Source organism: Hevea brasiliensis, chromosome 10, assembly GCF_030052815.1.
Source record: "Hevea brasiliensis isolate MT/VB/25A 57/8 chromosome 10, ASM3005281v1, whole genome shotgun sequence".
Classification (NCBI taxonomy): Eukaryota; Viridiplantae; Streptophyta; class Magnoliopsida; order Malpighiales; family Euphorbiaceae; genus Hevea; species Hevea brasiliensis.
In genome coordinates, this window is record NC_079502.1 from 6,569,490 (window position 1) to 6,585,268 (window position 15,779).

At 31.9% G+C, this 15,779-nt stretch overlaps 1 protein-coding gene across 1 annotated transcript; it reads left to right on the forward strand.

Moving 5' to 3' along the window:
* Window positions 1–12,108: 12,108 nt before the first annotated feature.
* LOC131169478 (uncharacterized) lies at window positions 12,109–13,023 on the forward strand. Its single transcript, XM_058128706.1, has 2 exons — window positions 12,109–12,482; window positions 12,638–13,023. The coding sequence occupies exons 1-2, from the start codon at window positions 12,400–12,402 to the stop codon at window positions 12,909–12,911; spliced, it is 357 nt and encodes a 118-aa protein (XP_057984689.1). The 5' UTR covers window positions 12,109–12,399; the 3' UTR covers window positions 12,912–13,023.
* Window positions 13,024–15,779: the final 2,756 nt, after the last annotated feature.

The following is a 15,779-nucleotide window of genomic DNA, read 5'->3' on the forward strand; positions in this document are numbered from 1 at the left end:
GACTACGTGTTACCCCGGATGGAGGGTTTGACATGGGCTCAGTTTGTGGAACTTTTTATCAATCGGTTTGTGCCAGAAAGCTTCAGAGATCAGAAGCAGTGGGCCTTTGAGGCCTTAAGACAGAATGGCAGGTCTGTAGATGAATATGCTACAGAATTTCTGGAATTGAGCAGATATGCCCCTACAGCAGTATCTACAGAGACTATGAAGGTGAAAAGATTCCTAAAGGGGCTTGACAGGAGGTATGCGAACCTGGCCATGATGTCGGATCAGTCTTTTGATGTGGTGGTTGATCGAGCTGCATGATTGAGATTAGCTATCTTTGTGGATGACAGGAAGAGCAAAGAAAAACAGAGCAGAGGGTTACTCAGGTTTCCCTTCCATGGGTACTCCGACGGTGGTGGCGGTGGTAATTACAGAGGAAAGGGTAGGAGCAAGAGAAGTGGTTTCAGACACCGACCACGAGGATTCAGACCAGGGTACGGATCCAGCAGTGGTAACAGTTCGGGGTACAGTAGTTCTGGGTCTGGTTCAGGATCCTCCTTGGCACCTTGTGCACAGTGTGGAAGAGGACATTCAGGACCTTGTTTGATGGGATCAGGAGTATGCTTCAGGTGTGGCCAACCGGGTCACTTTGCTAGAGAATGCCCCATGTTCAGCGAGCCACAGATGGGGTCACCGGGTTACATTGCGAATGTTCCTCGGCTTGTATTCGGTGCTTCCAACATGGCGAGCAATCGCCTGGCCAACAGGCCGAGGACAAGGGGGACGTGGATTTGGAGGCGGATCAGAGGTAGAAGTCGATGATCGTGGTTACGCCACTCGTAGGGGTCAAGCTCGGGTTTTCTCCCTTACCCATCAGGATGCTCAAGCTTCAAATGCAGTTGTGGCAGGTATTCTTCTGGTCTGTTCTTATGAGGCTCGTGTTTTGATAGATCCGGGTGCTACGCACTCATTTGTCTCCTCTGTGTTTGCCATGAGGTTGGGTAGAAACCCTACAACCTTAGAATGCCCTTTGTCGGTAGCTACCCCACTTAGTGACAACATAGATGTAGACATGGTATTTCCGGGCAGCCCAGTGGTAGTGGATGGAAAGATCCTCCCAGCAGACTTGGTTCCTCTACCAGTAATGGATTTCGATGTAATCCTGGGGATGGACTGGTTGGCAACTCATTATGCCACCTTAGACTGCAGGAACAAAAAGGTATACTTCCACATACCGGTGTGGAAGAGTTTAGCTTTGATGGTGACAGGAGCGTAGCTCCATATAACTTGGTGTCAGCAATTAGTACCAGAAAAATGTTGAGGCGTGGATGCCAATGGTATTTGGCATTGGTGAGAGATACATCTGTAGAAGGTGTCATCATGGAAAATGTTCCTGTTGTCAGAGAATTTATGGATGTCTTCCCTGAGGAGCTTCCAGGGTTGCCACCAGGAAGGGAAATAGAGTTTTGTATTAATGTTGTGCCGGGTACAAACCCCATATCCATGCCACCTTACAGGATGGCACCAGCAGAATTGAAAGAGCTGAAGGAGCAACTATAGGAACTTTTGGACAAGGGTTTCGTACGTCCGAGCACTTCACCCTGGGGTGCTCCTGTTCTATTTGTTAGAAAGAAGGATGGGTCATTAAGGTTGTGCATTGACTATAGACAACTGAACAAGGTGACTGTGAAGAACAAGTATCCACTTCCTCGGATCGATGATTTGTTTGATCAGCTCCAAGGAGCTAGATTCTTTTCCAAGATAGACCTACGATCAGGCTACCATCAGTTGAGAATCAGGGATGAGGACGTGTCCAAAACGGCTTTCAGGACAAGATATGGTCATTATGAGTTCTTGGTGATGTTTTTTGGACTCACTAATGCACCGACCTTCATGGACTTGATGAACAGGTGTTCAAGCCATTTTTGGACCGTTTTGTCATCGTATTCATAGATGACATTCTGGTATACTCTCGGACCGAGGAAGAACACGTGTGGCACTTGAGGATGGTGTTACAAACGTTGAGGAGCACCAATTTATATGCCAAATTTTCAAAATGTGAATTTTGGCTAGAAAGCATCTCATTCTTGGGACACGTGGTTTCTAGTGACGGCATTCAAGTGGATCCCAAGAAAATTGAAGTCAGAATCGATTGGCTTAGGCCTACAACGATCCACCGAGGTGCGAAGTTTTCTGGTTTAGGCGCTACTGAGCGTTTTGTGCAAGATTTCTCCGGGATAGCGGCTCCCTAACTAAGTTGACCGGAAGAATGTTCCATTCATTTGGACAGATGATTGTGAGGTGAGTTTCGAAGCTCAAGGAGTGTCTAACCACCGCCTCGTGTTGACACTACTGTGAGTGGTGAAGGATACGCCGTGTCGTGACGCCTCGAGTTGGCCTAGGGTGTGTTTTGATGCGAGAATGGAAAGGTAGTGGCTTATGCTTCAAGGCGGTGAAGAGGCATGAGCGTAACTACCCCACCCATGATTTGGAAATGGCGGTGTAGTCTTTGCACTTAAAATGCGGAGACACTACATGCGGTGAAGTGTGCGAGATATACACCGACCACAAGAGTTTAAAGTACATCTTCCAACAGAGGGATTTAAACTTGAGACAGAGAGGAGATGGATGGAGCTTCGAAAGACTATGATTGCACCATCGGTACCACCACAGGAAGGCCAATGTTGTGGCGGATGCCTTGAGCGAGAAAATCTTACGCGGTTTGGCGCACATTTCAACAGAGAAAAGACCATTGATTCAGGAAGTACATGAGTTGATGGATCAAGGTCTAATCCTAGATCTTTCGGATGAGGGGTATTGTTGGCTCACTTTTGGTGAGGCCGGACTTGAGGGACAGAGTTAGAGTTTCCCAAAGACAGAGACCAACAATTGATGAAGATCATAGAAAGAGTCTGACAAGGTGAAGGTGGTGAGTTTGGATTTGCCAATGATGGCGCCCTAGTGCAAGGTTCTAGGATATGTGTGCCCGATGTGGACAACCTCAGAATGAAATCATGCAAGAGGCACACTATACATCAGACAAGATTCCACCTGTGTTCCACCAAGATGTACCATGATGTGAAAGATAGCTCTTTGGTGGAATGGCATGAAGAGAGACATAGCACTTTGTGTCCAAGTGCTTGACTTGTCGAAGGTGAAGTTTGAACACGAGAGACCGTCGGGGAAGCTGCAAGAGCTCCCTATCCCGAATAGAAGTGGGAAATGATTACTATGGATTTTGTGACTGGTTGCCTCGCATCACGCGAGGATATGACTCGATATGGGTAATTGTAGACCGCTTGACCAAATCAGCTCACTTCTTACCGCAAAGACTACATACTACGTGGCACAGTATGCCCGGCTCTACATTCGAGAAATAGTCGATTGCATGGAGTTAGGCTTCCATAATATCCGGCGAGAGGGCCCTGATTCACTTCGGTTTTGGAGAAAGTTGCAAGAGGCACTTGGCACACGCTTGAACTTGATCTGACCTTCCACCCTCGAGCACGGACGGTCGAAAGGACGATCCAAACATCGGAAGACATGCTTCGCATGAGTGTCTTGGATTTTGGAGGTCGATGGGATGAGCGACTAGCTCGTGGAGTTTGCCTACAACAACGATTATCACTCCAAAGATAGGGTTGGCACCCTATGAGGCATTATATGGAAGAAAGTGTAGGTCTCCTCTGTGTTGGACAGAAAGGGGGGAAGCGTAAGTGCATGATGTAGACCTTGTGCAGTACACTTCAGAGGTCGTTCCTTTAATCAGGGAACGACTGAGGACAGCTTTCAAAGATGGCGTAAGAGTTATGCGGACCCAGACGGAGGGATGTGGAGTTTGCGATGGCGACTATGTATTCTTGAAGGTTTCTCCAATGAAGGGAGTCATGAGATTTGGAAAGAAGGGCAAGTTGGCACCTCGGTATATCGGACCTTTGAGGTTACTTGATAGAGTGGAGCGATTGCCTCACCGGTTGGAGCTACCACCCAACCTTTCTCACGTTCATCCCGTGTTTCACATCTCCATGCTCAGAAATACATTCTGATCCTTCTCATGTCTTCGCAATGGATGTGATAGAGCTAAAAGAGAACTTGACATTTGAGGAGCAGCCTGTAGCCATAGTGGACTACCAAGTGAGACAGCTGAGATCCAAACAGATCCCTATGGTTAAGGTTTTGTGGAGGAGTCAGTCAGTGGAAGAGTGCACCTGGGAGTCAGAGCGGGACATGCGTAGCAAGTACCCTTACTTGTTCAATGCATAATCATGTGTTTTATTCTGCCTTGTGTAAAAATTCGAGGACGAATTTTTACGTAAGGGGGAAGAATGTAACACCACAAATTTTATTATTTATGAGTATTTTTAATATTTTAATTTTATTTAAATTTTATGAATTTTTTTGAGATTTTTCGGATTTTAAAAATCTGGTTAGATTTTACGAAAATATAAACTTTGATGATTTTTAAAAATTAATTTAAAGACCACGTGGCAAAACTAAAAATATATTTGGAGTCTACATATTTTTCTGAGTTTTACGGAATTTTTTCGGAATTTTTGGACCTCGTTTTCGGTCCCGAGGCAGAGTAAAAATTCAAAATTTTGTATTTTGAATCAAACCGGCCGAATCGAACCGGACCGGATCGGACCGGTCGAATCGAACCGGCTCCCTTTCCTTTTTCTTCTCCCGCGCGCGTCGTCCCTCTCTTTTCTCTTTCTTTTCTCTCTCCTCCCCTCCCCTGCGCGCGCGCGTCGCTCCAGTTTCTCCGGCCAAATCCGGCCGATCCGGCCACCGATTGGACCGGGTCTTGTGTCTAAAATCATCTACTCGGCGAGAGCTTTCCATAGACACCAAGAACGCCGAAATCCATTGAGCGGTTTGTCCGATTTTTGCTCGGGAAGATTTTAGCCCATTTCGACTTTTGGGCTAGATTTCTCGAAAACCGTGAATCCCATGAGGAAACCGAGGCCACCAGCACGCTCCATTCGTCGAGAGCTTCGCAACGACATAAATTTCGAATTTTTCCGACACCGTTTTTCGGTGGGTCCCACGGAACTTCGCAGTGTAATTTCGAGCATTAAATGAGCTTAGAAAATTCTGAAAAATTTATGTGCTAACCCCCGTGTTATGGGCTTCGTGTAGGTATCCTCGATTCGCGAAAATTCGGCGATTGACCAAGTTCGCAAATTTCGGGCGAACGGACCGTGACCGGAAAAGTCTCCGAATTGGGCCGAGGTTTTGGCTAGCCCCCCATTGTCAGACGTCCCGAGCGCGTCCCCGAAGTCGGAATCGGCAAAGGTAAACCCGAACCTAGTTTTTACGTAATTTTCTAGTGCTTAAATAGGATTAAAAATCCATAAAATATTCGTGGTAGCTTAGAAAATTACGATTCTTTTTGCAATAGCTTAGTAATATTGCTAAGGACCGCGGGGCAAAGTTTTATAATTTTTAGAGCTTGTTTGGGCAGTTTTGCAAAAAATGATCAATAATAAGGACTAAATTGAAATTTTGCGTATTGTGATGGATGATTGATTTGATGGGCCCAGGAGGGGCTGTATGATATGATTGAACTGTTGATGTATGGATTGTGAGTATAGAAGTGCGTTTTTAGCCCTTTTGCAGTTGGGTAGGTCCTAGGTATAGGGAGACTCACGGATTTTGACACGACTTAGGGCGTAATTGGTCTTTTTCTTTATTTGTATTGAGTCGATTGTATTAAATAAATGTAATATGATTGTCGTGAGCGATGACCTTCTTCCTCCGTCCAACCGCCACAGTAATTTGTCGTCAAGTCTGTGAGTAAAATATTAATTTTAATTATAATTTCGATATTATTATATGTTCAGCATGCCCATGCATCACTTATATGCATATATTTATGTAGTTAAACTCTAGGCACGATTTATGTTGCATTCATAACTGTTGATGTACCATGGATGTTGTTGTGGTAATTTGGAGCAGTGTGCGTGCGTTGGCGTGCGTGTGATGTGGTGTGGACTATGGATAGGACGGGGTAGTCACGGCTTGAGTAATTCATTGGGACGTTCCTTCGAGGGGTAGTCACGGCTTGAGTAATTCGTTGGGACCCTCGATTTGGTTATTAAGTGGAAGTCCGAGCTTGAGTAATTACCGGCACGAGTTGGATTTAAGAGAGTCGTATAGGGAATCGGCTCCCATATGTTATGATTGATACTACAGGTGTGTGAGTGCTCCAAATTACCTTTTGATGTTATGATGTGAAAATGTTGTGTATGTTGCATTTCACTCTACAAAGTTGCATTAGTTTGAGATAGTTATAGAGATTATAGTTAAGATTGATATTTTACTCTCGAGTCGAACGCTCACTCTGTTCAAAAATTTTTACAGCCACGGAGGATATTTTGTTCAGGTTAACTCGCCTTTTTACCTCGCAGGTTGTTTATCAATATTGTGTAATTTTAATTACTCCTAGAATTTCCGCATGTGTTAGCAGTAATTATTTGAAATTGGTCTGTAATATTATATTCATGTTGGACCTGTAAACTTAATATTTTAAGTCTGTTTGATGGATTGGATGAGGGAGCTGAGCTCCCATTTATTATTATGTTGATGAGTATGTGGAGGGTGAGCTGAGCTCCCCAATGGATTGTTTATTGTGTTTACAGGTCGGGTGAGTCGAAAACTCCCCGTTGGAAAGTCCATTTTATGGCCGGACTCTGTCCGTTTGTTTTCTTGATATTGGGCCCAAATGGGCCTTAGAGTTGGGTTAATGAATAGTTAAGGCTTACTACGGGCCTCGGGGGCTTTAGGCTGGCCCAGGTCCTAGTGCCGGTCCGGCCCATAGGTTGGGTCGTGACAGCTATGGTAATGACGGTTGTGGAAACTCTGCAAGGAGTAAGTTGCCATCCATGACCCTCAGAAGAAACATTGAATATGTCCCCGTTATTACTCTGGTGGCGACTCCTGTCTATCTATGCCTTCGTGACATAAATCCTTAGTACCGTAGTAGTGTTATGGAAATACGGTACTTACCAGTGGTTTGATTCTATTAGGATTGTATGAAGTGCATGTCTAAGAAATGCTGTCTAAGGAGGTAGTACTTAAGTAAGACCATTGTGACTCCACTATCTTTCCTGGACATTATCTGGTGTATTTTATGTAATTCTAATGGATGATATTTTGCCTCACGCCTCCCTCCTACACACATGATTGAAAGGCAGCAAATCAAATGTGGAGGAAAGGCAATTGAAAAGTTGAAGATGGAGATAGAGATACACAAGAAGTGGAATTGGAGATGGAATTGTGGATTCATTGTTATCTGTGGCGGTGCAGGACATCTTTTTATTGCCTTACGAATGGCAACACCATGGCGACAACTTTCGACATTTCCACCAACTCTATTTTATTTTTTTAATATCAAAATTTTTTTAAGGAAATCGAAGAGTGAAGACTCTTCCTAAATCTATTTTTATGATTCACTTTAATATCAACTTTTAAAATTTAGTTTTACCACATATATTTTAGATAATTTCTAAATTACTTTCTAATGAATGTTGAAAATTACATGTCGATCCTTTTTTATAAGATATAATTTAATTTTAATAATTTAATTATATTAATAGATTAATGTATACTGCTTAAATTAATCACTAACTCCATCGATTCAATTAATTTTTTTCAATTTAAAATAATTTAATTTTTAAAATTTTATTTTATTAACATACATTAAATAATTATTCGTTTTATATTTAAATAATTATGTATTTTATAAAATATTAAATATTTTTATAATCATAATTATTTCAATATAAAAAACTAAAAATATTTAATTTGATAATATGCTTTTAAAATAATAAAAATGTTAGCTAGCTTGCCACATGCAATGGACATATACCCTTGAATCTAATTTGAAATTTGGATATAATATTTTAAATTTTTAGAGATTTTAATTAATTGAATTAAAATTAAAATTATTGGATTAAAATGTAAAATGTTGAAAAGATTTGAATTTTAATGTGATTGTGCTAATAAATTAACCAAGTTATTAATTTAATCTTTTTTTTTTACTAACTTAACAAAAATGTTAATAAAATGTATTTTAAAATAAAGTAAAAATAAATAACATAAAATATTTTATTTTAATCGATAATGATTGATGTAAAATATTTATTAATTAAATGATAATAAATAATTTATTTTATTTCGATTTTCAAGGGAAGATTAGGCACGTGAAACTCCCTATTCACTTCCTACTCTACATGTACGGAATATATATATATATATATATATATATATATATATATATATATAATTAGTGGATTCAGGATGAAATGAGTACTAGTGGGTAAAGAGTACATGGGTTGGTTTGCTCGGATTTAATATATTTATTTAAATTAAACTGATCAAAATCGATTTTGAAAGTGTTAAAAAGCAAAACCAACAAATCAAATTATAAAATCAATATCATCGATTTTTATAATAAATTGAATTGGGTTCGATTTTAATGTTCACATGTTTTGAAATATTTAATTTCAAAATAAATTTTTTAATAATAAGTGTTTACAAATTCATTCATACTGTGGAGATTGATTAGAGTATAAGTGAAGGGATTAAATAAGGACAGTAACGACACAAGTATTTATGGGTACCCAATCTAATTAAATTTTAATATGATGAATTTAGATAATATATAATTAAATTTAGAATAAATTTAAGTATTACAAAAATTACGATTTTAAATATGGTGATTTTTACATGTACTTTATCCGTTGTCTTCTTTAAGGTTGAGTGGCAATAAGAGTAAAAAGATAAAAATTGAGGAGGTTGGAGTTTATAATTAGGCTAAGTAAGAGAAGAATAGTATAAATTTAGGAATCTCTTATTGGAAAAATTGCGAGAAAGAATGAGATTGTTAAAAATAATTTATTAATCATTTATATTCACTTATAATTTAAAAAAATACATTATTTTTTATACTTACTTAAAATATATTCTGTAAAATTATTTTTATTCTAAACTATTATAGTTGAAAAATAATAATAAATTTACCAAGTTGTTAAATTAATCTATTTTATTCACTAATTTAATAAAATTTTTTAATGAAATACATTTAGAATAAAGTAAAATATTTTTATTTCAAATTGAGAATGATTGACATAAAATATTTATTAATTAAATTAATATGAGATGATAAATATTATTTAATTGTGATTTATACTTATTAGTTAGATTCATAATGTCTAATAAATAAATTTTTATATATTTCATAAATATTTATATTTTTAAAATAATTAAAAAAAATTAAAGAGATTAGATTAGACTTAATCATGGGTTGATTCAGAATCAAAATCGATCAAACCAGTATTTAACTTGAATTGTGAATGAATTAGACTAAAATTGAATCATAATCATTTGGTTTGATTACAGCCAAATCAGATTTTTTTTTTTTAATTTAAAAATCTAAAAAATTTAAAAAATTGAAACAATTGATTTGTACTAGACAAGGATTGGAACTGGTCTGGTGGATGTTAAAATGGCAATGGGTAGGGTAGGATACCTGCGAAAATTATATGCACAAAACGAACTCGGTTAATATTTCAAAAATCTAAACTCGTCTCAAATTTGGTTAAAATTTATTATTAATTATCTGTATTTATTCTAAATCTGATTATTATTACCTTGAAAATATCTAAATCCACTTAATTTTATATATTTTAATTAAAATTTTACACACAAAAAATATTTTTATTCATAAATTATATTTTAAAAATTTAATAATTTCATAAAATATTTTAATTTTATTTATATAAAATAAAAAATATATATATATATATTTATAAAAATTATTATAAAAATATATATTTTATATTTAATTAAATATTTATATAAATGAGTTCGAGTAATTAATACTTAACATGTAAAATCTAAATTTATTATGAGTATTAAATTTTAAACTCAAAATTACATCAAATTAGACTATATACTACTCAAATCCGTCTTATTCAAATTTAATTCAATCAAATATTTATAAAAATCTAACTCATTATCATCTCTAAATAACGAAATCTAAGTAAGAGCGACTTGAGGAGTATAACCCTCTCAATCCTCGCCAAATTTACCTTTAAATATAATAAAAAATATATATATTTTTTATTTACATATTTATTATCATATAAATTAAATAATTATATTTTTATAAAATTTAAATTTGAAATAAATTATAAGAGAATATCAAACCATTTTCAAGCTAAAATTCAAGAGTTAAAAGATTCTGCTTTTAGGAGAATGGAAAGAGGCATGAGAGTAACAAAAGCTGCCACATCCACATGTCCCAAAAGTAGAGGTAAACATCCACAGTCAGAAACAACCAAAGAGAAGAACAAGAAGAAGATCACATGGCAAATCTGAATTCTGATCCAGTCTTGGCACGTGGCTATGCACGTGCGACATTCTAATCTAATGGCAGGCAGGAAGGAAGGAGAGGACCAACCAAAAACAAAACATCATAGTTACATCCAAACACTGACAAACAATGCTCTGTCGGTATCTTCAAGGTCATCATTCATCTTTTCTCTCTCCAATTATCATCTGCCACGTGTTCTTGCATGATTTATTTTCTGGTCAACCCTTTGACTGGCGGTTTATTGATCTTTCCATTCCTCGTCGATCTTTCTTGTATTGTACTTGTATGGCTTCCATTCAATATTCAATTTTTCATAATCATATAATTAATTAATTAATTAATTAATTAATTATTAATCTTATTTCAAACGTATTTAATAAATAAATTTTATTATATATTTTATATTCTTAATTTATAATAAATTAAATTTAAATTAAAAAAAATTCAAATATCATATGTTCATTAATATCTCTAAATAATTAAAATGAAATCTAAATTTTAGATATAAAATTACTCCAAGAAAAAAATTCTGAAACCTTTTCCAAGTTTGACATTCTTGAATAATTTAGGGATTAGAATGAATTGTAGTTTATTAAAATTTTTAATAATCTCTAAATTAATAACTAAATCAAATCTAAATTAAAAAAAGTTTAACATAATCAAAATAAAAAATATTTAATTTTTTTATTAATTAGTCATAATTGAATTAATTAAAAAATTATATGTATATAATATTATTAATTAATAAAAAACTAATAAAAATATGCCCATAATTATTTAAAAATAATAAATATAATATATTTTAATAAAAAATAATTATAAATCAAAATAAATATACCAATAAAAATCTAAATCATCAAACTTTAAAATACATTTAGTAAAAGGTTAAGAGTTAAAAGGTAAAAAATTAAGGGATAATATTTACCATCGTAGGGAAAAGGGAGAAATGAATGGGAGAAGAATATTTTCAATAAAAAAATTAATTGTATAATTATATAAATTTGTTTATAATTATATTATCATTATTATTAAACATTTATTTTTATTATTTTTATTTAATTTTTACCACTCGTTGAAATTCGTATTGAACACATTTAATTGTTATCCTTTATCTTATTTAGATATAAAAGATTAAAAATTAAATCTTTAACATTTATTTAGAAGAAAAGGTAAATATCAAAATTATGGTGTTATTTGGTCGAGAATAAATTAATTTAAAAGTTTCAATATCTTAGGAAATTGATAAATTCAATTTGTTTAGTCGATATTTTATTATATCAATTTTTGAAATTAATTCTTTCACTTTATAAGAAACAATTTGTTTACTTTTATGAAAGTAAATTATTTTATAAGAAGTGAACCTGTTTGGCTTTGAAATTCTGGATAAACAAGTATTTTTTAGAAAAAAATTTATTTTAAATATTGTTAAAAAAATAATTTTATTATATTAAAATTCTTGTTATCAGAATATATCAAAATTAAATTTAAATTAATTTTTTATATTTTTAATTAATATATTTAAAAAAAATTTATCTCCAATAATTTCAATAGTAATATAAACCCTACAAAGAAAAAATATAATATTAAGAGCAGCGTGGTCGGTTTAACCTATATGGTGATTATGACATAGCATTGATGCCATGAGTCAATGATTAATAATGAGGACCCATATCTTATTAATATAAATATCCCTTTACTTTATATTATATTATATATATATATATATATATATATATGTGTGTGTGTGTGTTTAGTGATCTTATCCTTCCACTCTCAATTTTTATTTTTTTCTTTTATAATTTCATAGAAAGAAGTTAAATACATTAATATATTCCTTCCTCCAAAACCCACCAATTCTATATATATTAACTCAAAAAACTTTGAATTTTTTACTTGTAAATCATAGCGCTCTTCATCTTCTTCTTGATATATTAACTCAAGAAACTTTGAAGAACAGAAGAAGCTATCTGCAGTTTCTTGATTTCTTTTTTTACTAGTTATAACCTTCTTTATCTTCTTCTTTGAAGCATTGGGTCATGGCTGAAAACCTAAGAATCGTAGTTGAAAAGAATCCCTCAGAGTCCAAACTCAATGAATTAAACATCAAGTGCTGGCCCAAGTGAGTCTCTCTGTCTCTCTGTCTCTCTCTCTCTCTCTCTCTCTCTCTCTCTCTCTATTTCTTTTTTATATATATATTTGTGAGTTTTGTGGATGTGGGTATGGGATTATTAAATCTAAAAGCTTTTATCTTTTCTGGGTTTGGGGGAAAAAAAGATGGGGTTGCTCTCCAGGAAGATATCAGCTAAAATTTGAAGCAGAAGAGACATGCTATCTGTTGAAAGGGAAGGTGAAAGTATACCCAAAAGGGTCATCAGAAATTGTGGAGTTTGGTGCAGGAGATCTTGTAACTATACCTAAAGGACTCAGTTGCACTTGGGATGTTTCTGTTGCTGTCGATAAATACTACAAATTTGAGTCATCTTCACCACCACCACCACCGCCACCACCTTCTTCTTCTTCGTATTCTTCTTCATCTTCCTCTTCATAGCTAGTACTGATCTAGACTTTGTATAGCTAGTATCTAGCAGTAGTATTCTTATCTTCAATCTTGATTTAATTTCTATTTATCAATCTATATTCTTTGGAATTTGATTACTGAAGCTTCAACTCTCTCTCTCTCTCTCTCTCTCTCAGTTGTATTGTTGAGATTTTTTCTCTCTTCTCTTCTGGTTTAGAAGGAAGGAGTGATCTCTCTCTCTCTCTCTCTCTGGTCAAAGAAAGGGAAAGAAAACACTTAGTCAATGCATGTCACATTCAAACCAATTAATATTTCTTTTCCTTAGAATAATCTTTCAATGTTCCTTTGACTGGTCAATTCTCTATTTTCTTTATTTATAAAATATAATTATAAAAAAATTCCCATGAAATTTGCCTAAAAGGTTTATTTCTATACACTTATAGTAAAAAAAAATAAATTTTTTTATTTAAATGTTTTATAAAATAATAATTTAAAATTAATATACAACTAAAGTTTAAATTTAATCTAAATAATTATTTTAAAACTTGATGTATAACAAAAAAAATATATAATTTTATCAAAAAAATTAAAATGTGAATTTACTAATATTAAATAATAAAATTAAAATGTTTTTAAAGTATTTCATAATTAACTATTGCTTTTAATCACATGTTAGTGTAGGAAAAGAAATAACTTTTCTAACTGTATCCTTTTTGTGAGTGATATTTTTAATCATTTTTTATATATTAAAATTAAATTTTTGTATGAAGCCATTTTAATTTTATTTACATTAATTTATAATATTTAAAATGAATAAATTTGAAATATTTCTTAAATAAGTAATTGATGAGAATGATATAAAATAATTTTAAAATATTCATACTCTTATAAAAACTTATGAAAATGAACTTTTTAATATATTTGTTAAGTTTAATAATCAAATTATTTTAATTTATTTGTAATATTTATTTGAAATTTATTAATACATATATATATAGTAAAATTTATTCAAAATAATATAAAAAAACAAAATACATATATGATAATTATATAGTAATATAAGTGTTAGCTTATTGTTATATTTAAAATAAATAAACAATGATTTTAATAAATAAATAAGTAATATTTTAAAATTTTAAATTTCAAATATATAAGGTCCTGTGAATTAATTTCATATTAATTTTATTATTTAAAAATATGATTTTACTTGAATTTTATTTTTTTTTATACATCTTGATTATAACTTATAAAATCATGAAATTATACAAATAAACTCGCAATTTTAATAATTACAGTTTCATATCTTTTTTGCCAAATAATTATACTTTTATTCTTAAGATTTTTAATAAATATATTAATATTTATAAGTAATCTGCATTAATTTAAAAAAAAAATCATTTTCATATACAATTGTAAATCAAGAAAACAATTTTAATATAAGATGTAATAATTTATCGATAATATTAATGTGGTAAAAGAAAAACTCCCTCTGCTATATGCTTTTATTCGAGTAAATTACATGGTTACTACCTCAACTTAAGGGTACCTATCAGTGTAATATATAAATTTTAATTTATAATATAAAATTTTTAATTTTTAATTTATATAATATAAATCTCTTATGGCTTTCGCTGGTCTTTAAATTATTTTATACTTGTATGTTATTTATAAAATTAAAAAAATTATATTTACATAGATGGATAGCTTTAAATATATAATTATTGATTATTAAAATATCAATTTATATAATTTAAGTCATCGACGACGGTGAATAGAGAAATAATTTAAATTTTTTCTTTTCATTAGTGTTGAGGAAATATAAATTTTAAATTTAATAAATGTCATATTAATAAAAATAATTATAAGAAATTTTATATTATTAAAATTAAAAATTAAAATATTTTATATAATTTATATTAAAAATTAAAATTAAAATATATTACTGTTACATACTTTAACAATATAACTTACCCCATTTGTTCAATTGAGAGAGGGAAAGTGCTTTTTGTCCTTAGCCAAATGACGTTTAAGTATAAAATTAAAAATAATTGAGGGATTTTTTTTTTTAAACGCAACCAAAAAAAAAAAAAAGGTGAATAATGCTCATGACTTTGATTTTCTAACTTTTTATTTTACTTGCATGAGATTAATTATGAAATTTTTCTTTTCAATTTATATTTAAAAATTTTTCAATCCCTTACTTTAAAATGCAAGAATTTAATGTAATTACAAATTTTAATTAATTCTTATGTTTAAATGAAAAAAAAATAAATTAATTGTTTAGAATTTAATTAAATTTTTTTACAAATTTTTTACCTTAAAAGAAATCTAAAAAAATATTTTAATTTAATTTCTTGATTTTTATAATATATATATATATCGAATCATGGAAGAGATTAGAGGAGGAAAAATGTTTATCTTATTTTAGATGTTAAAAATTAAATAGAAAAGGGAAGGGAAAATAAATAATTTATTTTTATACAAATGGGTAAGACAGAAAATAAATTATAATTATGACAAAATAAATAACTTATTTTTTATTAATTACTTGTGATTTTTTAATTAAATAATGAGAGCAAAAAGGACAAAATATTAAAAAATATTTGTACATTAAAAAATAAAATATAACATAAAAAATTTCAATCTTTAAAAAAAGAATGAGAATGATTACTCTAAATTCTCCCATCTTAGCCTATCTATATATAAAATGTTATTCATTTTTTTTTTAATAATTAATAGGTATCTCTTAGTCTACAGAATTATAATTGTTCATTATAGAGTGAAATACTCCTAATAGCAATTTTCGTCATATTATTCAAACTTTTTTTTTAAATATATTAAATTAAATCATTAAAAAAATACGACTTATCTATGGTTGAAAATTAAATACAGGACCTT